This window comes from Rousettus aegyptiacus, unplaced genomic scaffold (genome assembly GCF_014176215.1).
Source record: "Rousettus aegyptiacus isolate mRouAeg1 unplaced genomic scaffold, mRouAeg1.p scaffold_m13_p_8, whole genome shotgun sequence".
In the NCBI taxonomy this organism is placed as follows: domain Eukaryota; kingdom Metazoa; phylum Chordata; class Mammalia; order Chiroptera; family Pteropodidae; genus Rousettus; species Rousettus aegyptiacus.
Window position 1 is genome coordinate 21,982,371 of NW_023416311.1, and position 25,873 is coordinate 22,008,243.

The following is a 25,873-nucleotide window of genomic DNA, read 5'->3' on the forward strand; positions in this document are numbered from 1 at the left end:
CCTGGATCTGTTACTTGTAGGGCTTGGGCTTGTCGCACCACCCAATTGAAGGCGGTAAAGACTTTCTTTACTGTTTCATCTTAGTCCCAAGTACCTCCCTTCTTGATCAGACCACATGATGGCCATGCCAGCTGTGTTAAGTGGGGCACAAACACTCTTCTGTACCCCAAAAGGCCCATATAACTCTGCAATTCCTTAACTGTAGTGGGTCATCAATATGCTTGTATCCTATCAATTATAACAGCAGGGATAACTTTCATCTTACTCAACCAGACAACACTCAAGAATTTGACAAATAGGCCAGGTCACAGAACCTTGGCTGTATTTACCACCCAGATACATGTTTTCAGGTGCTGCAACAGCGCTGGCACCACCTGTTCTAGATCTGTAAGGGAAGCAGAGGTTAACATGATATCATCAATATAATGAAACAATTCATAGTTGCCAGGCAGGTGCAAGTTGCCAGATCCTGGGCCACCAACATGGCAAATAGTTGGGTTATGTAGGTAGCCTTGGGATAATACTGCAAAAGTCCGTTGTCTTCCTTCCCATGTGAAGGCAAATTGGTCTTGACTTTTAGGAGCTATCTATGGTGAAAAAAAGCATTAGCCAAATCAAGAAGTGATACGTTCTCAGCCTTATAGTCAGTTGATCCATTCGATCATGGCTGGATGGTACTGCTGCATGCGGTGGTGAAATCACGTTATTCAATTCCTGATAGTCCACAGTCATCCTCCACAAGCCACTAGTCTTCTTCACTGGTCACACAGGGGTATTATATGGACTATGAGTAGGGCACACAATCTGAGCTTTCTCCAATTCCTAAATTGTAGCCCTGATTTCATCATGTCTACCAGGCAAGCGATATTGCTTAACATTGACAATGCACCTTGATTCTGGCACTTTCTGTGGCCGGTGACGAGTATGTCCCAACACTATAGTCTTCATCACCCAGACTCGCAGATGGAATTCACCAGCAGAAGTCTGCAGATTGAGCTCTTGCAACACATCCACCCCTAGGATATACTCAAGCACTGGAGAAACGTACACTTTGTACAAACTTGGAGGCGAACCTATTCCAAGAGGCAAAGTCACAACTTTGGTCTTAATAATCTTACCCCCATAGCCATCTAAATAGGCAGCTGGCCCAGGAATTCTTTCTGGATTTCCATTAATAAGACTGCAGTGTGTCCTGATATCCCCCAGTGCTAGGACTCTGTGCACAATGCATGGAGGACCAGTGGATGGCCAATTCCACGTACAGCATCTGGTCCCTGCCTCTTCCCTCCAAACAGACACTCCGGCCTTCTCCCTCATCATATAGGGTCAATAGAGTGTCCAGGGGTTTCAAAAAGTCCTTCAAGGCCACAGGCCTAACTCTTTTGGTGGGAGTTTTCTGCCCATACCTGAATTGCTATACAGGTTCAATTGCTGCCACAATTCTAATAACACTGCATTAGTCCAGTGGTCTATCTTGTCCTGATCGACTCCTGAAGCTGGCAAATCAGTCCACATTTGCATTCTGGTAACCCAAACAGGACCCTGTCCAGGGCCTTTCTTTTTCTTGTTGTCCCTCACAAGTCTGGGTGTTACCGCACAGACACTTTTTCCCCTGCCTCACAGCGTTTCCCCGCTACATCCCCCAGAGCAGCCATTGCTGTAGTCACTTCATGTATATGTCTCCCCACATTAGGAGCCAAGATAGCAACCAATGAGCCAAAAGCAGCGGACGGGATGGTCCTTAACACTAGGTCCTGCATGCCAGTAGTAAACCATTCATCATCTGGTCCCCATGTATTCAAATTAAACAGTCTGTTGCATGCCCAGTTCATGAATAATCTGCACTAGATCAGCATACATTTGCCATTTACTCACATGGTCTGAGAGTTCTCTGGCTTCATTCCAAACTGTCTGCACAGCAGCAGTAAACCATTCCATCAGGTTATGGCTCCCCTGCCCTTGAGCCAAGTGGCAACTGTTCTGTAGACATTGCCATAATGAGGGCTGTATGATTATGGATGCCAATTTCTCCATCTTGTCAGGGTAGCATGAGATACTGTTGGTCCCCTTGTCCCAAAGGCACAGCAACCAGGCTGACAATGGTTCACCAGGTTGCTGCTGACATTGTTTCCCCAAATCCCACAATTCCACAGGTGTATACGGGGTATATGTGGTGAGTTCTGTTACCGTGGGGCCACCAGCTTGTACCTCACCCAGACCCAGAGGTTGTTCATGCTTTACTTTTCGGTGTATTATGGGCCATACTTGCAGATAGACTTCTGGGATGTCTTTCCATATCTCTGAGGGTGAGTCCGAGGGTGGACCTTTTTGGAGCTCAGCTTCCAGTTGTTGGACCCTTGCATCCAAAGCATCTGCCTTTTGCTGAAGCTTCTATACCTGTATGGCCTTCGTTAGAATTCATTCATATTTTGTTTTAAAGCCATTAAAAGCATGCAGTCCACTTGGCTGGCCATGGCCCTGCTTTTTCCAGCAGCTGCTCCTCCTTAGTATTATCGGGGACCCACCGATTGCCTCCCATGGCTTAGGTGGAGTCCAAATCATCAGTACGGCTGTCATGGGATACCATGAGCTCTGTGGGGCCACACGTTCCTCCTGTCTTCTGGTGGGCCAGATGGCTCCTTTACCTTGGAATTCTGCTGACTTCGCCTAGTGTGTGGCTGCAGATTCAAGGTGCTGAGGAAAAGGGTATGAGGCTCAGGCAGTTGGAAGAAAATGTGGGAAACCTTAGGTAACTGTGATATAGCTCTTTATTCCAGCAAGGGCACAGTTCACCTCACAGGATGGTGGCACCTTATATACACAGGTTAAACAATAGTGGCACACTGCCAAATAATGGAGCCCACACATGCGTATTAGGCACATGGTTACATGAGGGGAGAAGCGAGTCATTTCTGCTTGGAAGGTAGCTGCTAAAGGTGTTGAGAGGGATCCTGACTACAGCCATCTTTCTCTCTCTTCACATGTGCCTACTTTATAAATTTAACTTAATTATAGGCATATATGTACAGGAAAAAAACATAAGGTATCCAGGATTCAGCATCCACTGGGGGTCTTGGAACATATTCCCCACATAAAAGGGGGATGGCTATGTAGTGAATGTCCCTTTATTTTTTCCTCTCCTCCCCCACTTAGTTCTTTTCCCCAAGGGAATTATGGTTATCTTTTTCTTATATAGTCATCCAGAAAAGATCATTCTCTACATTTACAAACAAGTTTTTATGGTCTATTTTTCTTCTATTTACACACATGGTAGCATTTGATACACATCTTTCTGCATCTTGCTTTTTTCATTTAACTATACATCTTGCAGGTCATTCCACATTAGGACATAAAGAACATTCTTATTTTTTTTTTTCAGCTGGATACTCTTCCATCGTTTGGTTATAATATAATTTATTTAACCAATTTTTTGTTAATGGCCATTTTAGTTGGTTATTATCTTTTTTAATGTTTTACTAAAGAATATTCAAGTGTAATAAATACCCATGGGCCTGTCACTTACCTTTAACTTGTGACTAAACTTATTTTATCTATACCTCATCTGCCAGCCTTCTATTCCCTCTATTGTAAAGCAAATCCCAGGAATTATATCATTTCGCCTGTAATTATATTAGTACAGAATCGAAAAGTGACTTTAAAAATAATACAAATATTATACTTAACAATTAATAATAATCTCTTAATATAATTAAATCAGACCTTTTAAAAAATTTATGAACAATGCTGCAACACAGTGCCTGGTTCATACTTCATTCCACATGTGTGTGTGTGAGTATACCAGTCGTATACATTTCTAGAGGTAGAATTATTGAGTTAAAGTATGCATTTGTAATAGAATAGAGATTACCAAATTGCACTTCAAAGAGATTATACTAGTTTACACTTCTGCCACTAAAGTTTTTGGGGACCACTTCCTCACAACTTTATGCGAACAGTATATTATCAAACTTCATGAGCTCACCTGCCTCATAGGTGAAATATATTATACAAATATTATTTTAATTTGCATTTACCTTACTGTGAGTTGGATTGAACATTGTTTTATGTGTTCATTAGTTTGCAATTCATGTCCTGGGAACTGTCTGCTCATATTCTTTGACCATTTTTCTTTTGGTTTATTGGTCTTTTTCTTATCGATATACAGGAACTTTACAAATATGGAAAATTAACTCCATTTGTAATGTAAGTTGAAAATATTTATAGTTTGTTTCTAATTTTTGACTTAGCTTACCATGTTTTTTGCCATGAAAAAGTTTAAAAATTTTACTTAGAATTAATCAGATTTTATTTTCTAACTTTTGGGGTTTGTTCCCTACTAAGTACAAACTTATCTGCTCTGAGAGTATATAAAAAAATTTCCTCGTTGTTTTCCTTCTCTACAATTAGGAATTCACTTTATATATTTATCTTTGTTTCTTCTGAAATATATTTTTTATAAAGTTTGGAATATACAGTAGTTTCATTCTTAACATTTTCTAGATATCTATGTAGTGTCGAACTTATCTTTTTCCATTTTTTGAAATGCCACTTTTGTCATATACTAAATTTCTGTACATATTCAGACAAATTTCTGATTTTGACTGTTTTCAACTGAATGACTTATCATTTATATAGCTAATCACCTATTATCAGTGGTTTCCCATTTTTATTATCAAAAATCAGGCTGTGATAAGTATCTTTGTAAACAAATCTTTGTATACATCTCTTATCATTTTGAATAAATTCCAGAAGTGGAATTTCTACATCTAAAAATATGCTCATCTAAATAAAAAATATTTTTTATTATGGAAATTGTTAAACACACTAAAATTCAGAGGGAATAGTGTGAACCCTTGAGTAGTCATTACCCAGACTCGATGATCCTTAACATTTTACTGATCATATCTCTTCTATTATCCCTGCCCCTAGTATCTTTTCCTGGCATATTTTAAAACAAAGCCCAGACATCATATCATTTCATCCATAATCACATCAGTATAGCTCTCTAACTTAAATCAGCTTATTTTTCTATTATGATTATCTCAAAAATGTCCGTCTAATCAGGACTCAAACAAGGTATACATTTTTAAGGTTTTTTTTTTTATATTTACATCTTGATTGCCCTGCAGAGTATGCCTGTTTATACTCTCACCAGGAGTGTGCAGAGTTGCTTTTAGCCTAAGTCCTTGACAGTCCTGAGCACATCATTAAACAGGCCTTGCTGATCTTCTAGTTGTTGCAATCAAAAGCCTTCCTGACTCTCATCCCTTTCTTATATCCCGTATGCCATCTTTCAGGACCTCCTGCTGGCTCTACCATCAAATCAACCCAGAATCAGACCACTTCTGCCTCCTCTATTGCTATTATCCTCTCTCACTTTGACAACTGTAGGAGTCTCTTTTTGTGTCTTTTTCATTGTTCTGTTGGGGCATTCAGTAAACCTTTTTTACATATCAAAAATTATTCCTTTGTCTGCTATATGTCAATTTATCTTAATCTTGTTTTTTTTCCACGTTGTTTATTTGTTTTGTTTTTTTCTTATTTCTGATGTATCAATCTGCCTTCAATTCTTTAGAAAGAACTCTTCTTTTGTTGTCTAATTATTACTCTTTTAATTCTTTTAATTTTAATTTAATATTTCCCAAAGTCTCAACTGATTGTTTTAGCCCCATTATTTAGTAATCCTTTTTTTTCCTCCATGGATTGAAATGTTGCTTTTATCACACACTGTTCACTTTCATGATCTGCAAATTCACATGAATATGTGTGACCCCGTGGATTCCTCCTCAACTCCCACCCAGGTTGCCTTCTCTTTAGGAGAAATCTGGAATGGTTTGTGTGGTGTGCGTGTGTGTGTGTGCGCGTGCGCACGCAGGCACGAGTGTGAATGTGTGTACTTGTGACGCATGATTAAGTTTCTGGGTAGACTTCCTAAAACAACTTCCCCTTTTTCTGAGCTGCTCTTTTAATATTGGAGGGCTGGGGTGGGATCAGTCGGTGCTTCAGCTGATTTTGGTTTTATTTCTGAAGCTGAAGAAAGTGTGAGGCTTTGAAAATAGTCTTTTCAAAGGTGCAGACTTATTTTGATAAAGAACCAGCATGCTAAAACAAAATGAAAGACTTGGTGATTTTAAGCAAATAAATCGATAATGGGATATTTATGCAGCCTGCAGTGGAGAACAATTTATTTCATGTCCAGGCTCTTTATCAATTATCAGGTAGCAAAATGGAGTAGGAAGTAATATGGCAGGGAGCAGATGGGAGGACTATGCAGGAATTTGGTAAGCTAAAGGAGGAGTCACCCTGCAGGCTCCCTCTTAGTGCCTTTTCCATTGCACACTTTCCAGGGGGACTGGAGCTTACAGTGTCTTAAATGCGACTTGGCTGGTTTTCTATACTCAGCAGCCCCAGGAGTGATTCTATTTGCAAGGCCATTAGAAATAAGATTTGGGCCATGTTTACGTGTGCCCTTCCATATGAGAAAAAGAGGGACAGGTTTGATAAGAGTTACAACGGAAGAATTACACAACAGATGGAAAATTCTTTTCTGGATTAGAGCCAATTCCTTCAACTCCCACCATTTGTCATTTCTCCCTGAGTTTCAGTGCCATGAATATTTGGAGGATGGCTTTATGAGAATTTTTTTCACAGGCTGAACTCCCCAAGCAAAGTTTGCCACAGGCAGCTAGAAGTTTTTTGGGCCCTGTTTTAGGCACCAGAGCTGCCTTGGCATAAGATGCTACAAAATGGATCAATTAGGAGTACAGAAGTCAAGCTAAACATGTGTGACCACCACTGTCCCCTTTTTCATTGGGGTCAGTCTGTAAAACTGGTAAATACCTGTGGCCGGTGAAATCTGCCTGTTCTGCCTCATCCCCACCTCCCTGATCTGTGGCTGAGGTTATTACAGATGGGGCAGAGGGTAGGGATAGACAGTGGCTTTGGGCTGGAGGTGCAGCTGAGAGGTTTTAGACCTGCAAATACTAAATCTCTCACTCAGCAGGTGTTATGTCTTAAGACAGGTAGGCCTGTGGGTGTTACAAAATCAAGAACTTTTTTCTGTTCTTCTAGAATGTACCATCCTTCTGGGACTCAACAAAGTTGTTAAGTAAATGGAGGTATGGAGGCGGGTAGCCTATACTGCTCTAATGGCAGAGCTAATTGCTCAATGCAGAGGTAGGAAACAAGATAGTCTCACTAGAGGAGAAGTGATGGGGAAAGGCATTGATTCAGGAAGACAGACAGAGGCCTGGGGTATCCTTGGACAAACTCTGGAGGCTGCTGGGGAGAGTCCAAAGTGGTAACCAGAAGGGGAGAAAGGTGTGTACCAAAAAGTAACTATGCGTTAGAGGGTGCTCTGGCGAAGCCAAGACATGGCCAAGGTTAAGTTTCTTAAAGTGTGGGTTCTGTACCTTTGTGTGTAGTAAGATGATTTAGCTTAGTGCAGTGTGCATAAAAAAAAATAAAGAGGAAAAGAAAGATTAAGTACCAGAGTGTGTCACATATGGAAAGGGTGTACACTGTTTCAGGAAGTGTGTGTCTGAAGAGGTAGAGTATGAAGTTTAGGAGTATAGACTCTGGGGCTGGAAGGTCTAGGTTCAAATCACTGCCCTGACACTTAAAACCACATGGCCTTGGGTGATGGTAATGACAGAACCTACCTCGTGGGTTATTGTAAGGAATAGATGAACACAAAGAATGCTTAGAGCAGTGCCTGGTATGCAGTAAGCACACAATAGATGCTAGCTATTACACAGTAATTGGAAGCAGAAGAAATTGCTGATATTGATCATTTTTTAAACCTATACAAAAGCAATTTTATATGGTTCAACCTAATGTGCACCCTGTGTCTGTCATGATGTGGAATGCATTTCTCACTGTGGACTGGAATAAAAAGGCTATGTGCTATCCTTGTTTTCCCTGGCAAGAAAATGGGTATGAGGCATCGATTTTATGACCAACTGTGATACATCCACAGGGCTTTTGCTCTACAGGGGTCCATGATGAGCTCTTTTGCTGTCTCTGTCTGGCCTTCTTGCACGTGTCATTTAAGGCTGGGCTGGGTGCAGGGATTCCTGGAGGTCTCCCTTCCTTAGTGGAGGATCACACAGGAAGGCCCAAGTTTGTTCCATCAGCAATGCCAGGCCTTCTTTCTGGCTCTTCTTGAGTCCTGTGAGCTTGGCTACACTGAGTCTTCTCCCTTAGCATGGACTGATAGAATCAAAATAACGCCATATTGCCTTCAAAAATAATTTTTTCCTCATTAAAAAACAAAAACAAAAGGAGCCACGTATGTTTTTTTTTGGATTTAGTTTTTCGCCTTCTGTTATAAAGTTCTTTTCTGTTTCAAACCTAGAAGAATTTCGAGAGGTCATGGAAAACATGGTTTCTAGAATAATACTCTTCCAGGGCCAGAGAGAGAATCTGAGTTCTTGCTACCAAGCTGCCCCTCATAGTCCCTTCTCACTGTGGGTTCAGTGTGGCTATTATACCTTGGTCTCCTGGGACCTGGCCCCCACTTCTTAGAATGGTGCCTGACACACAATAGGTGCCTAAGAAATATTTGTTAGGTTGAGTTTAATTAAGTAATCCAAAGAAGAACTTAGCTTCTTGAGAGGATTCCTAAGACCCCAGGGATGGGGAGGGGGTGTGAGCCATGCCTGAGAGGCCCCCTCCCTCCCTCCATTTAGTATGCCTTTGGTTTATTTCTGGAACTTGGATCTTGTTCCTCTGGACTAAATTCACAAAATGGTTCTGCTTTCTCAGATGTTGATCATTCTGATTTCAGCTTAGGATCAGTGTGACTTAATGAAAAATTAATTGTATTGATTATTACCATGTTGTTGACAGAAAAATTCCACTCAATTTGCTGCTTGCAGATACATCCAATATTGTTTTCTGTGCCAAATGATATGACGCCTATTTTCTGCCTCGGGCTATGTGCCTTGTTTTCCCTGAGAAGGTGCTTATTGCTATTTGAGAAATAACTTTTATTGTGGAGAAATGCCAGGTGTATCTACATGTTGCTGTCCAGTCTACCGTACCCTGGGAGATAGTCCATCTCCTCTTAGAGAAACTACCCAGAGTCCTGCCTTGGAAGCAGTTCCAGCCTATTGTCAGAAGAGTGGGTCTCTCCCCACTCACCCCTCCTGCTCCCATGTCAGGGGAGCCCCTTTTCCCTCCCCCATCATCAGCTCCATCTTAGCCATGTGTAGGCATTTCCTGGGTACCTCCTTCTGGTCAGGCCCCGTGCTGAATGTGAATCCATTCTGGGTCCTGTGATCACCCCGAAGGTCTTTTTCATGCATCATCTGAATTGTCTACCTTTCCTCAAAGCCTCTCTTTGTAATTATTTGGCCTTTGAACTTCAAGAACTAAAGGCTAAGTGATAGCTAGTTGAAAGGCATACCTTATGGAGACTGGATGTCTGTGTATAAAAAATGATGTGAAATGAAGAATGATGATAATTGATAACTGCCTTTCTGGAGAGTGTGATGTTATGGTATAATAGGAAAAATATATTGATCTTCTTCTCTGATTCTTGGCATAGAACTAAAATTCTTGGGACCTCTAGAGTAATGCTTGCCTTTGTATGCTAATGAGAAGACTGGTAACTGGGCTTCCTAGATGACTTCGGGATGTGGGCTGGGTGCCAGGAAGACCAAGGAATGATTAGAGGCTTGGAGCTTTTAGGCCCATCTCCCAACCTCTAGGGGCTGGAGATTTAGTTCAGTCACCAATGGGTAATGATTTAGCCAGTCATGCTTAAGTAATGGAACCTGCATAAAAACCCTAAGTGACAGGGTTTGGAGAGCTTCTAGGCTGGTGAACGCATTGAGGTGCTAGGAGGATGGTGTGCCCAGAAAGGATATGGAAGCTCCACACCCCGCCCCCATACCTAGCCATATACATTCTTTTTCCGTTTAGGTGTTCCTTTACAATAAACTGGTAAATATACGTAAAGAGCTTCCCTGAATTCTGTGAGCTATTGTAGCAATTTATCACATCTCAGGAGTTGTGGGAATCCCTGACTTCATAGCCAGTTGGTCAGAAGTACAGGTGGCTTAGACCTGTGATTGGTGTCTGAAGGGAGAACAGTTTTATAGGACTTTAACACTTAGGATCTGCCCTTCCTCTGAGTAGTTAGTATCAGAACTAGATTAAATCACTGAACATGTAATTGCTATCCAGAGAGTTCGAAAATTAATTGGTGTGGGAAAAAACTTACACATCAGGTCCAGAACCCAAGACAACGAGAAATACCCCATGCTAGATGCCCTCCTTCTCTTTGTTCACTATCACCATGACTTTTTGTACAGAGACCCCTCCAGCCATTCTCACTCTTCAAACATATTCCAACCTAATTTAATGGTTTTTCTTTCAGTTCTGCCAGGAGCATGCAGTTCATCACAGGGTTCTCCTGGCCTGTTCTTTTACTGTTTGGGAATTTTTCCATTAGCTTTAACTGACCTGGCATGCTAAAATCAATTCACTTTAATCTGTTGAGTTATAAAATTTGGAGACAGATAGACTCTCTTCTGGCTCCTAAACCCTTAGAAATGCCCCTAGCTTTCTGACTGCCTCATGCTCCCCTATTTTAGGAAAGAAATTATTTTTCATGACTTAGGATACTTAATTTTTATCTGTATAATTTCATTACCTAATAAGTTCCTGCTTTTCTTTATGAATGTTAGCTAGGGGTGAAATTGGCTTTACTTTTTAATTTGGCATTTAGACCATGAGGTAATGAAAAGTCAGGAGCCTGGGGACACCTAAGATACACAGTATGAGCATTGCATCACTGACCCACCAGCTTTAATCACTAGGCCTTTGAAACGTTTTCCAACACTGCCTCTTGCTTGCTCCCAGGTTAAGTGACTCATGGTAAGTCTGGAGCTGGGAGCTTACAAGAGTCCTGGTCAAGCCTAGATTCAAACCTTAGTCACAAATGCAGTTATGCTTTCAGGAAGTGATGGTCATTATTGCTAGCCTTGTCCTCTGCAGGCATCTTCCAATTGGGCTCTCCATTCCAACCAAGGGACCAGAGACCCTGAATGCAGCCCCTTCCTTCCCTCATCCATGGCATGCTTCTGCTGGAATCTCTCTCTGTTGTATTGATTCTAATTTTTAGCCTCCTTCTAGGTTCTCTTTTCTCACTTTCTCCCTGTATATTTCCCAGTGTTTTCTATTTCACCTTCTCTAACTCCTGTGCATTTGCCTTTGTTTCTGAGGTAAATTTTAATTTCTCTAAGTCTCCTAAAATTTTTCATGAAACAAAAGTCAATTTAAACAAACAAACAAACAAATATATATATACAGGAAGTGCCCCCAGTGTTAGGCCCATCTGATATTCTTCTGTGTCCTGCTCTAGCATTTATTACAATCTGAGCCTGGAAGAAGCCCAATAAATTTGTTGAAATGGATGCAGTCACACCTCAAACAGCAAACAACTTAAGAGTGAGGATTCTTTAACCCTTTAAGAATATACCAAAAGAAAAAAAAGTTAGCACCTCATCCATGTGACCTGTCCCTAGTCAGCATTATTAAATGTGGTAACACTTCTGAGTTCCTGTTGTGTCTTACACCTCCAAACTCATCTCTGTCCCTCTAGTTGCCTGAGCTCTAACCTCTGTGTTCCATAATTACCGGAACCAATTAGTTGTTTTTGTGGACTGATTGATGATAATTAAATTGGAATGAATTCATATTAAAACCCACTGAGACTGAACCAATGTTTCATATGCAGTTATGGTCACTCTATTCCCATTTTCTCCAAATGGTAGCTGCATATTTCCAAATGCTCACCAGACCTACAAACTGGGAATCTTTTAGGTTCTTGAATTCTATGTGGCCAAAAGACTACTTCCCTTCCCTCCCTGAAAACCTGTGCTTCCTCCTGAATTCTCTCTGTTTATGTCCTTACTACTCACCTCATCAGGCAAACAAGGAACCCCAGCATCATTTCAGATCTTTCTTACCCCAAACCCTGCACACCTGCACCCTCCCTGAGCATTGACTGCTTCTCAGAAAAGTCTCCTGGACCTTCCTTCAAACTCCAAGTTTCTTAGCTCTAGGCTCCTCATCTCCCTTTTGACTCTGATCAGCCATCAGGTGACAATCCTGCTTCTCATCTCTTGTCGTTCTTGTCTTAGCTACCCTGATGCCAGAGCCCGCAGTTTAAAAGTTAATCTGATTTTTTCTTTTCTTTCTTTTAATTTAAAACCAGTGAGGGCTCCCTGTGGCCTACAGCATGTTTCATAAACTTAAACTTTAAAGGCCAGAGTATAAATACTCTAGGCTTGTGGACCAAACCATCTCTGCCATAATTTCACGATTTTATTTGCATAGTACAAAAGCAGTAGGGAATGGATAATAGATAGACAATATTTAAACAAATGTGGTTGTATTCCAATAAAACTTAATTGACGAACAAAGATGGTGGACCAGATTTGGCCACAACTATCATTTGCCAACCGCTGGCCTGTAGGGTAAAGTTCAGATGGCTATTAAGGCCCTTTGCAATCTTGCTCTAGTATACTTCTCCACCCTCATCTCTTGAGGTTTTTACACTCACTGTGCTGGCAGTGTGTTAGACATACCTATCTTGGCACATTCTCTCAACTTTGCCTCCTTCCCCATCTCTTCATGGCCTTAAGAGTCAAAAGATGCAAAGGTGGCCCTTTCACAGAGTTGTCTCTCTGTCATGTCATTTGTTCCCTGGAGGGACTGCCATGGGATCTTGTGCAAACTTGATTATTGTGCTTGTAATTCTCTGTTATGAATATCTAGTTACCTCTGTCTTTCCAACTAGAATATGACCTTTTCACAGTGTAGAAAGTTTATTTTGCCACCTATCTATTCTGGCACAGGATAATAATAAGTAACAGCAACTCTTCATTGAATGAGGGCTATATTAATCATCTGTAAATATTAATTTGTTGTCTTTCATAGAAAAGGTTGAAACCCTTCTAAAACTCTTTCGTCATTGGCTCAGTCCCTGTACTATTATTTCTTCTGAAAAATGATCTCCAAATTTGTATCTTACACTTCCTGATGCATTCGTGTTGATATTAGGTATTTAACACCCACCTTGCCTAGCCTTGCTGAGATGCGTCTATGTTAGGTTTGCAATTTTTCAATGAATTCATCTTGTTCATTAATGGAGCCATCACTTTTTGTGGTCAAAGCCCACAGTCTTCCTAAAGATTCATTTCTGTGAAGAATAAACAGATTTCACCTGTAATGGGGATTGAGATGAGAAAAATTATTGTTCTTCATTACCAATCTGAGTTTTCAAATTAGCATTATGAATTTCAGCCAAGTCTTCAAAGCTAGAACATTAGTCAGTGAATATTGACTTTGGCTGGGGTCTGGATTTCACCTGGTGCACCTCTGCTGATTGGTGAGTTTGTTTTGTATGGTTGGTATGCCTTTACTGTTGTTATTGTCCAAACTGATTGTGTCCCTCGAAGGTATTATGGAACCAAGTCTTGGCTCTCAGAGGGTGCTGGGTCAGGTTATACGTGATACCAGTACTGGCTATGGATATCTTCATGAAAATAGACTTGCTGGCATAATGAGAAGTAAATCTCTTGGACTCTAGAGCAGGACCATGTCTAGCCTAGGCCTCACTTGGATCCAGAGCATCAGAGTCACTCAGGGAGGAGAAGCACAGGTCCCTGTGGGAATGCAGACTTTGGTTCTAGGAGAGTCCATGCGTGAAGAGTAGATTTCTTTTTTTCAAAAGACATGCCTTACTTATCATGTTTCCTTTCATACTTTGTACAGTGATTGCTGGACAGGCTCTGATCACTGTCATAGATGCCTCTTCTGGGCCCACAATGGCATCTTTGGTAGAATTGCCATGCTGATGCCTAATGTGCCTGTACTGTGTGAGACAGAATTAAATTAAAGACTAAAAGCACAGCATGCTTATGTAACTCTGAAGCGAAAGGGGCATTAGCCCAGAGAGAAGATGAACACCAGTGAAAGGCACACCACATTACTGGGTTGTTCCTGAAAACTTGATCTGTGGTTCCCACTTCCCAAGGATATGGAAAGTCGCCAGAGCTCCTTCGTGCTACGAGGAGGCTGCCTGCAGCTGGAGGCAGAGGGATCTGGCCTGCTCTCATGTCTCTGCTGGTTTTATGGGCATATTTCTCACACCCTGTTCTGCTATTAAAAATAAAATGAGGCACACATCACATGTCTCGGACTGCAAGACCCATTTCTTTCTAATAAGCTTCTCGTTTGCCTGGGCTTTCCCTACCCTAACTCTCCAGAGTCTCCCATTATGGATTTCTAGTTTTGTGAGTTTTTTTTTTTTACTCCATTTTGAAATAAAATGAAGTTAGTGAGCTTTATCCTGGGAGCCAGGAACAGATATTCTATGTAAAAAGAGAAGGACGGCTTTGTACCACTTACATGGGGGCCACAGAAAACAGAACCCGGAGCTGATATGTGCTTGCCTGTCCTGTCCTGGGTCAGGGTCAGCCTGGTTACATACTGCAGATGGGGCCAACTGTAGGGGTTTGAGACTCAAAGGAGCATGTCCCATCACTGCAGGGCAATGCTGGGGTAATCCCTACCTGCAGTCTGCCTTACCAAATCTAGCAGTCTCAGGGTGAGGCAACTCTTGGAGTAGCCAAAGCAACTGGGTGAGGTTCAGCAGGCACACATGCAAAAGCCTTCATTTCCAGGCCTAGTTCTCAAACAACCCCAACCAGGCTCGTCTGGGATGTCCAGTGTAAGGATACAGGCTCATTTGTCGGTAAAATCTAGGACACGTGGTGGGGATCACAGGAATGGAGTGGGGTCCTGTCAACAGAAAGGGGAAATTCTGTCAGAGTGATAGCAAAAGCCCAGAGAGTGTACACCTGAGACAGAAGGATGGGAATCGGAGATGGTGCCTTGGGAAAAGAGTGGTCCAGAGAGTATGTGGCAGGGCTCAGTCTGTAGCTGGCCATCCAGCTGGCCTGGGCCTCTTCTCTGACCCCAGGTGGGGCCTCCACCATCATCTAACATTTTCTACTATTGCACAGTATGTGCTACCCTCAGGTAAAATCCCAATATAGAGGCTGGAAGGAGATCTGACCCAACCTATTCTTCAGATGGGGAAATTGAGGCTTGAAAAGAAGCCTGCCCTGGGTTGAAGGGCAGAGCAGGACTGGCTTCCTTGTGGGCTGACTCCTACCTCAGGAGACCCGGTCTCTATTTCTTCCTGCCCTTAGTGCCTGTAGATTTGGTCTCAGGTGATGCCATGGTCTTTGTTCCAGTGTCCTTGAGCATTCTGTGCCATGCCTTCAAGTTGAGCATCAGTTCTAAGCTCTTTTCAGGTCACTTGGGACCTGGTAGGAAAACGTATGGCTGCTTTAGGTAATCTTGGGCATTTTTTGTTGACGAGAAAACCTAAAAATGCAGACAAACCCCTTGATTCAAAATTTATATTGGACTAAAATTTTTTTTCTATATCATCAGTGGAAAAAAGAGGAGTGTTTGAACAGCAGATTAATAGGATATGAAAGAGAACACAGGCTTCCCGTTCTCTTACATGCTTTAACAATGTCCACAGATCCACAGAAAGGAGGGGGCTGGAAGGACCTTAGGGATCCTCATAGTTAACCAGTTCATTTTACACATGAACCAACTTAGGCCTTAGGATTTGGCCGTAGACTTAATTAGCTAATACACCTGGCTAGGAGCCTAGGGTCCTGGCTCATAGGCTGGTCTTCTCTCTGTTGGAGCCTACATTTATTTATTCACAGAAAGCATGCCCTGAATTAGTATCAATAATGAAATTGCTACCAATATATGATCTCTATTATTTATTCAGACCCACCATCCATTGAACAGCTGTCTGTCTAGCTCCTACTTCTGAGTGTGGGTGGGAACATACAGAGATGAATAAAGTATAAGAGCTTACAGCTCAGAAGAGAAGCCATGGTTTCCACACTAGTTATCTTATTTCTAGATGGGTCATGTCAGATGTCATGTGAAAGGAATGAATGACTGTTGGCAGAAAAGGAGATAACTTTGGCTATTGTGAGCAAAGATGTTTTTGTGAGGTCTAAAGTCACTTAGTTGACCTTGAAAGACTGATTTGATTTGGGCAGGCAAAGAGTGAGGAAGGGTGTTTCAGGTGAAAGAATTGAATGGAATAGCACAGTTGTCTGAAAAACAGCCCCCAAAACTATCAGGTCCTCATCTCTGGAACCTATGAATGTTATGATGGAAAAGGGGTTTTTGCAGATGTAATACGTTAAGGATCTTGAGATGGGGAGATTATCATGGATTGTCTGGGTCCTTAAATGCAAACACAAGTGACCTTATAAGAGAGAGGCAGAGGGAGATCACAGACAGAAGAAAACGCATATGACCACAGAGGCAAAGAATGGAGTGATAAGGCCACAAGCCAAGGAGTGTTGGCAGCCACTAGAAAGCTGGAAGACACAAGAACAAATTCTCCTCTAGAGCCTCCCATGTCTCTGTCCACACTTTGACTTTGGTCCAGTGACACTGAGTTCAGACTTCTGGACTCCAGACAGTAAGAGAATACATTTCTGTTGTTATAACCCACAAGTTTATGGTAGTTTGTTACAGCAGCCATAGGAAATAAATACGAATAGAAAAGGGATAAGCCTGTTTGGGAAAGGGTATGATTCAAAGTATTTGATGGGGATATAGTCAGATATTTAGAGAAGTAGTAAGTAAATGGATTAGGGCCAAGTGTCTTGTATTACTTTGAAGAATTCCTGCAAGTTTCTATGTGGATCTTACCTTCCTGACTGGAGTATAGGCCTCTGGAGAAGAACGACAATATCCAGTGGATGATGATTTCTTTGCAGTGCTAACTGTGCCCCTCAGGTACTGAAAGCCAATACTTGTTGAATGGCTTGATGAATGTTGGCAGCTGCCATACCTGGGCTTGCACCAGGTTTATTGATGAAAAATTAAAGCTGACCAAGTCTAGTGCTCAGATAAAATTGAGGAACCTCTCATATTTAGACTGTGACCTCAAATTCACTATGTCATGCCTTGAAGGGGTGTGATGTGTTAGGAAATGCTCAACCAACCCAGAACTGACAGGCCCCAGGGCTCTGGGGGAGGGATTCTGGGTAGAATGCAGAGCCAATCTGCCTGGGGTAAGAGGTTGGGAAATCGCCTGCTGAGTGAAATGGCCTTATTGATAGCAGAGTCAAATTCTCTGCTAGCCCCAGAGAATGTGATTTAAGATGCCTTTTGGGCATTTATGATACTCTTATCGACCTGAGGTTGTTTATAATCATAAAACAACTGTAAATTAGAGGAATGAAATAAAAACAGCAGGATACTTAACTCCTATCCTGCTATGAGGTTGAAAAAGCTTCCTGCAGCAACAGGGAGCTGAAATGTAAGTCAGTACAGGAATCAAATTCTCCTTTGCTCCTAATGGCCATAGTTCAGAGGTAGCTTTCTTCTTACACATGAAACCTGGTACTCATCCTCGATTAGGAAGTATCCTTGGTTAACATGATTCTCTGCCAGGACCACTCTCTAATTGTGTGCCTACTACAGCGTTTTAGGGTGCTCAGGGCTATTTACCTCCTCCTTTTAAAGCTCTTTTTTTTTCCTTTCCCCCTCCTTATCACCCCTTTTCTCTTTTGCTTTCTTTTGTCTCATTTCTTTTTTCTTTTCTTTTGCTCCTCTTTTTGGCTACTCTTTTATTGAATTAAAAGGTTTTGACATATCGCTGTTTGTAAAGCAGTTAGGAGTTTTCAGAAGACAATCACGATTGACTTCAATGCAATAGACCAAGCCATGTGACCATTGGATTTTTTTTTTTTTTGCTTTATTTTTGTAGAAATTCGAGAGGCCTTCCGGGTTCTGGACCGAGATGGGAATGGCTTCATCTCTAAGCAAGAGCTGGGAATGGCTATGCGCTCTTTGGGGTACATGCCGAGTGAAGTGGAGTTGGCCATCATCATGCAGCGCCTGGACATGGACGGTGAGACCCAGGCCAACAGCATCTCCCCTGAGATGAGCCCCAACTCATCAGTGAGACTTTCAGTTTAAAGACCATTGGAGTCCAAAGACTTGGGTTCATGTCTTGGTTAACAGTTGAGGGGTAGAAACTTGGACTATATCAAGGTTTTTCAAATAGCATTCCGTACAGCTCTAGGGGTCTGCAGAGGTGGTTCAGGGGCCACTAGAGTGAGGGAAGCCTGGCTGGCTGAGCAGTGAGAGCAGTTTTTGTTGTTGTTGTGTGTGTATTTTTAAAAACAGCTTTATTGAAATAGAATTTACAGTCAATAAAATTCACCCATTTAACCTATACAATTTGATGGCTTCTAGTACATCACAGATCTGTGCAACCAATGCCATAATCAATTTTATAATGTTTTCACCACTCCAAAAAGAAACCCTGTACCTCTTAGCCATCACCTCCCAACCCCTCTATCACACCCTGCCTAACTCAGCCCTAGGCAACCACCCATCTACTTTCTATCTTTATGGATTTGTGTCTTCTGGACATTTCATACAAATGGAATCATTCAATATGTGGCCCTTTATGACTTGCTTCTTTTACTCAGCATAATGTTTGCAAGGTTCATATACATTGTAGCGTATGTCAATACTTCACCTCTTTTATGGCCAAATCATATCCTATTATATGGCTATAATAGCTTCTTTTCTCTCTGTTTTACATACTGGATTTCTACATACAATCTCATTGGAAAAGAGTTTTGCTGTGTTTAAAAACATCTGAAAAATGACTGCATTGGATAATCTTTAAGGTTCTTTCCCACTCTAAAATCTTGAGTCTACCCCAAATTGGGTGTGACTCTCCTGACATTTAGATCCTGCTTTGGCTGAAGGACCAGGAAATAACCTTCTTATTTTGAGTTTTTAACACCCCCTCTGAAAAGCAGCTTGATTCCAGGCATGAGGGGTAGAGTGGTGGACGTTTGAGACTCTTGGTAGAACATGAAGTATAGACGAAGTGAAAAGAAGCAGAGGAGGAGGGGCAGAAAGTCATTTTGGACCAAGGCTATTGCTGGGATATATTTGCTTGTACTGCTGACTAATTAGAAGAACAAGGCTCTCTCCTATTACCTTGTGGAACTTGTTGGAAGATTGACAATAAAGGTGACTATATGGTGAATGAACTCCAGCTTCAATCGTCAAGTGCAGCTATAGACATTTATTTTCTGGTTAAGGATAGAGAGGTTGTATCAGGGAAGTTCAGTTGTGTGAGCAGTCCCAGACTTGTCTTCACAGATTTATTTGATTGTGAATCATCCTGTATTTGCAGGCTTGATTTGACCTTTGTTTGTATTTTAGAAGTATTTCTGAAAAGCCAGGGCAAAGCACATGTTGTATAGCAAAATATCATTCCCATTTACTCCCATCTTCATTTTAGAGATACGCTTCCAGGAAAAAAAGTGTTCTCTTTAAAATAAAAAAATCTTAATCTGTACCTCTGTTTATAGAACCAAAAGTTTTGTGCTTTGATTCTCCTCCCACAACTCCTATACTAAAACCTAGTCAAATGGACTAAAAGCAAATGGAATTAGAAACATTTAATAAAAAATTAGCTGGGGCTATTATGGGAGAGTTACTCCCAAGAGATTGAAGAGTCTTTATCAAAGTCCATCCTTTGTCTTTGTATATTTGCTTATTGGACTCCAGGTTATGGGAAATTTCCCCATTATTGAAAATCCTCTTTGATGCAATGAAGCCCTGGGGTCCAAAAAGATCATGTGTGATTGTCATTCAAGGAGCTCATTAGGACTCAGGCAAACTCTTCATATGGGATGCCGTTTAGGAGACTTCAAATTTTACCAGTTTATTTGCAACTTATCATACTCAGCTCCCAATATTCAAAGGCAGAACTTACAAACAGATCTTGCAGAGAATTTTTATTAGTTGCTTTAACAAAAGCCCAAGTCATTAGCTATTTCACAAGTGACCACTTCAGGTAAAACATATTTATTTACTTTCGCAGTGCAGCTTCTTCGAAGTTTCATTGCCTACAAAAGATTTAATACATACCATATTAAAACAGTGCAGCAGTGTTGGCAAAAGAAATTGTTTACACCAGTGGCCTTCAATCCCCAGGCCATGGACCAATACTGGCTTGTGGCCTGTTAGGAACCACACTGCATAGCAGGTGAGTGGTGGGCAAGTGAGCAAAGCTCCCCAGCACTAGCATCACTGCCTCAGCTCCACCTCAGATCATCAGGCATTAGATTCTCATAGGAACACTGGTCCCTGGTGCCAAAAAGGATGGGGACCGCTGGGCTGCACAATTCGTACAATGCCTAAGTGTGTAAAGAGCTAAGTGAAAAATGCTTGCTCTGAGGTTGAAATTTGCATCTAAGTGTTTTATAAATGATGCAGGTAAGTGCAATTTCTGGGGTGCTGGGTTCTGGATATGAACAGATTAACTTTTTCAGTGTCTTTCTTTTAATGGGGTCTTTTGAGCTATTCTATTAAAAAAATAGGTTCTAATTATACCCTTCCTTCCAAGCTTCTGTAACGAGGAATTCTCCACAGAGATGTGGCCCTACCTAATTAAGCTTCTCTTTGATATAAAACTTGTGGAATGGCAGAGATTTTTATTGGGATAATGCCAAAAAAAGGAGTGTTTGGGCTAAAACTTAGGATTCTTAGCTGTAAAATGACTTTGCCCTCTTGGCCCACAGACCCTGATCCCTAGTACCCAGGGGTGGCAGAAAAGGTGGTGCTACCTCCATCCATCCAAGCTGGCCATGATAAGAACAGTCTGGCCCACACACCAAACTTCTTTTTCTGGGGTCCCTGGTTTGCCTGAAAGTGAGGTCATACCTTCAACAGTAGGGCCAGCTAGAAATAGGCTGAGTGTGTCAGTTTCGTTCAGCCTACTTCAACACATGAGGCTTTTATTAGGTTTTTCCTTGTGAGTGGGGTGCCTTATTGGTATTGCATGTAACAGTAATCTCCTTGGATTAGGGAGCTGGGCAGGGTTTCCTGGACACAGAGCCTGCAAGAGCCAGACATTCTAGTCTTTGTGTGGAGCTCGTTTTCCAGAGGACAGAATGGAAGACAGACAGTAAGGTCTGGGATTGCTCTCTTGGCCCATGGCCAATTTGCCTTCAGTGCTGGGATCGTGTGTGTGTGTGTGTGTGTGTGTGTGTGTATGTGTGTGTATGTGTGTGTGTGTTACATGGGCTGAAGTGAAAACCAAAACTTTTGCCCAATGCCTAGGGCTTTCTCTTTGGCCCATTATTGCAAAGGTTCTTTCTTGGAATTTTAACTCACTTCTACACTCCCTAGTGCTTACTGTCCCAAATTCTCTTTTTTCTTCCTCTACAACTAAAGTGACTTTTGCTCTAAAACCATTTCAGGACCAGGATTCACTCTTCTTGGATACATTTTGCCAGGATCTCTTCTTCAATTCAGGTTCTGGAAACCTGCAACCCAAAAGACTCCTGGAGGCTTTTAAGCCCAGTGCCCCAAGACACTCCTTGTATATCAAGAATCAACTTCTCTTCAATCCATCACAGTACTAGTTAAGTACTATCCTTGAAAGGATTGATAAAATAGTCACCCGAAACATATCTGCAAAGCTTAAATCTTTTCTAGAAGTGCCATATTTTAGCTTCTCCTCTCAGCTTCCTTCATCATTCACTGGAGATACACACTTGGTATCTTCAAGACCCAAGGGATATTTTTGATTGTTTTCTACAACCATTCCACTGTATGCCATCTGGAGTGAATTCAGCTACCTTTGCAAATATTTTCTTGGAACAATCAAACAGGAGATGTTTTCAGCAGGCCATGGCTCTTCATCCCTTGACTCACATTTCCTAATGCAATCCTCTCCTCGTCTCAGCCTCCTTTATCTCTCCAGCAATTAAGAACAAAAATCCCCCTTGAAACAAATTCAGACCTTGCCCACTTTATCCTTAATTTTCTTTCTGCTCCTCAAAAATGCAAAACCTCATGAAATTCCAACAAATTTGGGGTTTTGAAATGAATTCTTATCTCTCAACAGGTTTATAGGGTTTTTTTTGTTGTTTAATTTTTATTTTTGAGCTTCAGTACTTCCTGGATAGTGGATTTGATTCAGTTTAGTTCAACTTAATAGGGATTTATTTTGTGTCAATTCTGTGTGGACTAGCTTATTTTAATGGTTGGCAAGATTTACTTCTGATTCATGTTGAGGCAAACCACTGACCTGCAAAGAACAAAATGATGGTCAGAGTCACTTGAAAAATTTAACAGGATCTCTGTTGCCTGCGTGTCTATACCTTCCCTCTTTCACTATCCATTTACTTCAAGTTTTAGTCCTTTGCTGAGTAGTCATGTGAGTATGAACTTTCTGTTTTCATTTGTGATCTCCTAGAAGACAGGAAAGTATATGCTTAATTCTGAGTAACATTCAACTCTTCTTACCATTCAAACATGTCAGCATATTGATTTGGATGTTCTGGAGTTGGCAGGTTTCTAGTTTGTGACTTAGACTGCACACTTCTTTCCTGATATGAGGGAAGAAACTTGTCTACAAACTGCATGATGTGGAACCATCTGGATCTCTCCTTTTTACCAAGAAGCAATTGAGGTGAAAGTAATTGGGGGTTTTTAGCCCCAGTTGGGTCCCAAACCCAACCATGTCAAAAAACACCCAGAAAACATGTTTTTTTTTTTAAAAAAGGAAAACGACAGACCAATAGAATCAGAATCCCCAGGTTGGGGCCCAGGAGCCTGTATCCTTTAATAAGCTTGTCAGGTTATAGACAGCAATGCGTGTATTCACATACTAGGGCACCTTTGGTTTTAAAAAAAAATCTAAAGATAAAGATAAATCTTCAAGCCTATGAATATTTGTATGAGCAAGAAGGTCTGAATAGGAGATAAGTGCCTAGAAAGTGAACAAGGAGTTTCCCTTTGGAAATTTGATGGAGGAAGTGGACGGTTTGCGGTCAGTCGGCCCTGCCTGAAAATAGGTGGCTCTTGTACTCAAACATGTAGAGGCCTCAGTTTCCACACTCCTCCAGTTGTGGTCTAGGGACCTGCCAAATTGGCATCACTGGGAGCTTGCCTAAAATGCTAAATGTGAGGCCCATGCCAGAGCTACTGATTCAGAGTGTGTTTTAACAAGAGTCTCAGATGATTCGTAAATACATTAAAGTTTGACAGATGGTACTCTAGGGAACATTTTTGAGAAACAGGAAGCAAACCCAATTGCGTTTTCTCATTTGAAGACCTCTCTGGTAGAGTGCAGCTCCTCCCCAGTCTCCTGCCATTAACACAATGCCTGGGATTTGTAACTTTAAAAACTGGAAGTAATTCACAGAGCTAAAGTTCTGGTGAAGGTAAATTATAGGAAAATATCTCTCCAAATATTTGCATTTGTGAATAAGCATGATTAGCATCAAATCATGATGATTAAAAACATAATTCTGGAATTTCTGGTCAGGATGGAGGAATAGATGAATACGGTGCTTGCCTCCTCTCACAGCCACATCAAAATTACAATGAAACTACAGAATAGCTATCATTGGGTGTCACCTGAAATTTGGCTGAATAGAAGTCCTACCACTGGAAACACACAGAAGAGCCCACCTTGAGACAGATAGGAGAGGTGAAGACAGAGCAGGTTGGTCCTCTACCCACATGTGGCAGTGAGAATTGGGAAAAGTTACACAGCTGCAGAGGTCCCCCAGAGGGGCAAGGAATCCCAGCCCCACACCAGGCTTCCCAGCCTAGAGTTCCAGTGATGGGAAGAGAGATTCCCATAGCTTCTGACTGTGAAAACCAGCAGAGATTGTGGCTGAGTGAGACAGAGGGATAAGGGAGTCACAGACTTTCCTCTTGAAGGGCCTGTATGTGAACTTGCTCAGTGGTGGACACACTCTCTCTGAACTTTAGCTCTGGGGCAGCAACTCTAAAGGCACCAGGGACAAGTGGGGGTTAGGGAGAGGGAAACTGAGTTGTATGGCCTTGGGGCAAGGGCTGGAGGGGAAGCTTTCTCCCAGAGTGAAGTGCTGGCATAATCCATTGTTCCTTTATTGAGCCCTCCCCATCTTGGCTTATGGACACAGGTAGATGCCATATCTGAGTCTCCATTTAGTTAACACTGGTCACCCCACCCTGATGATTCCCTGAGATTCCTCTCCTTCCAATGTGTGAGCCCACCTGAGCCATTTAGAGTGGATTTTCCATACAAACAGCCTGTTTTGGCTCATGCTGCTGAATTTCCTAAAATCCCTCAAGGGTTCATAAAACCTAAAATATCAGCATCTGTCCTTGACATGCCCTGTACCTCTTGCCAAGCATCCATAAGCCTAGCACTAGCAGAACCTGGCCTCAGTTAGTGGCTTGGCCTCTTGAGGCACCTCCAAGTCTAATGTGGCTGGTGACCATCTGTGGATTGCCTGGTGGCTCATGCCAGATGGAACCAGGCAGGGCAGAGACTGGAGCTACACTTGGCTGTCAGCAGGGCCCCTCCTAGGAGACCCCAGCATGTTTGTCCAGTGGCTGGCTTTAGTCTGAAACAGAGCATTGCCTACAGTCACATCTGATGATAACACACCCAGGTGGCAAATGGGGCAGGCACCAGAGCCTTGCTGAAGCAAATCCTGCTCTGTAGGGTCAGTCCCTTTATAGCAGTGCCTCCACTGGTCTCAGCAAGTCTTCACAACCAATTGGCCTGAGGGTTAATCCCTTCCACTGAGGCGCAAACAGCAGCCAAGTCTCAAATACAACAGTGAGGCACACACAACCCATGCAAGGGACACGTCTGGAGCACTCAGCTCAGGTGACCAGAGAAGACTGTGCCACTGGAATCCACAGCAAACCTACTACATAAGACCATTCCTATAAGACTAGAAGACATGGCAGCCCTACCTAATAAATAGAAACAGATGCAAGTAGGCAGCCAAAACAAGAAAACAAAGAAACATATCGCTCATGAAAGAATAGAACAAAACTCCAGAAAAATAAATAAACAAAAATAGAGACAAGCAATCTATCAGATACAGAGTTCAGAACACTTACTATAAGGATGCTCAATGAACTCAGAGGAAGAATAGATGAACTCAGTGAGGACTTTAACAATGAAATAGAAAAAATAAAAGTGGAGATAAAAAATATAAAAAGGAACCAGTCAGTAATGAAGAATACAATAACTGAGATATAGAATATCTTAGGAGGAATTAACAGTAGCTTAGATAAAGTGAAGGATCGAATCAGTGATTTAGAAGATGAGGTAGCAGAAAACAGTCAGAACAGCAACAAGAAAAAAGAATCCAAAACAGTGAAGATAGTTCAAGGGGCCTCTGGGACAACATCAAATGTACCAACACTTGCATTTTAGGGGCACCAAAAGGGGAAGAGAAAGAGCAAGGAATTGAAAACCTATTTGAGGAAATAATAATTGAAATCTTTTCTAACCTGTTGAAGGAAATAGACACACAATCCCAAGAAGCACAGAGTTCCAAACAAGATGAACCCAAAGAGGGCCATACCAAGGCACATCATTATTAAAATGCCAAAGTTAAAGACAAGGAGAGAATCTTAAAAGCAGCAAGAGAAAAAAAGTCAGTTACCTACAAGGGAGCACTTATAAGACTGTCGGCTGACTTCTCAACAGGCCAGAAGGAATTGACATAAACTATTCAAAGTGATAAAAAGCAAGGACCTACAACCAATATTACTTTACCCAGCAAAGCTATCATTCAGAATCTAAGAACAGATGAAAAGCTTCACAGTCAAGAAAAAGCTAGAGGGGTTCATCAATACTAAGCTAGTATTACAGGAAATATTAGAGGAACTTCTTTAAGAAGAAGAAGAAAAAATATGTATAATAACATGGTGATAACTACATATGGATTAAATGCTCCAGTGAAAG

At 41.7% G+C, this 25,873-nt stretch overlaps 1 protein-coding gene across 6 annotated transcripts in view; it reads left to right on the forward strand.

Annotated features, from left to right (window-relative positions):
- Positions 1-25,873, forward strand: part of CALN1 (calneuron 1) — a 520,980-nt gene that overhangs the window by 267,646 nt on the left and 227,461 nt on the right. For all 6 annotated transcript variants that reach the window (XM_016138511.2, XM_016138512.2, XM_016138515.2 and 3 more), the window contains one exon: positions 17,840-17,983. In XM_016138511.2, the coding sequence (XP_015993997.1) occupies positions 17,840-17,983 (144 nt within the window). The remainder of the gene's footprint in view (positions 1-17,839; positions 17,984-25,873) is intronic.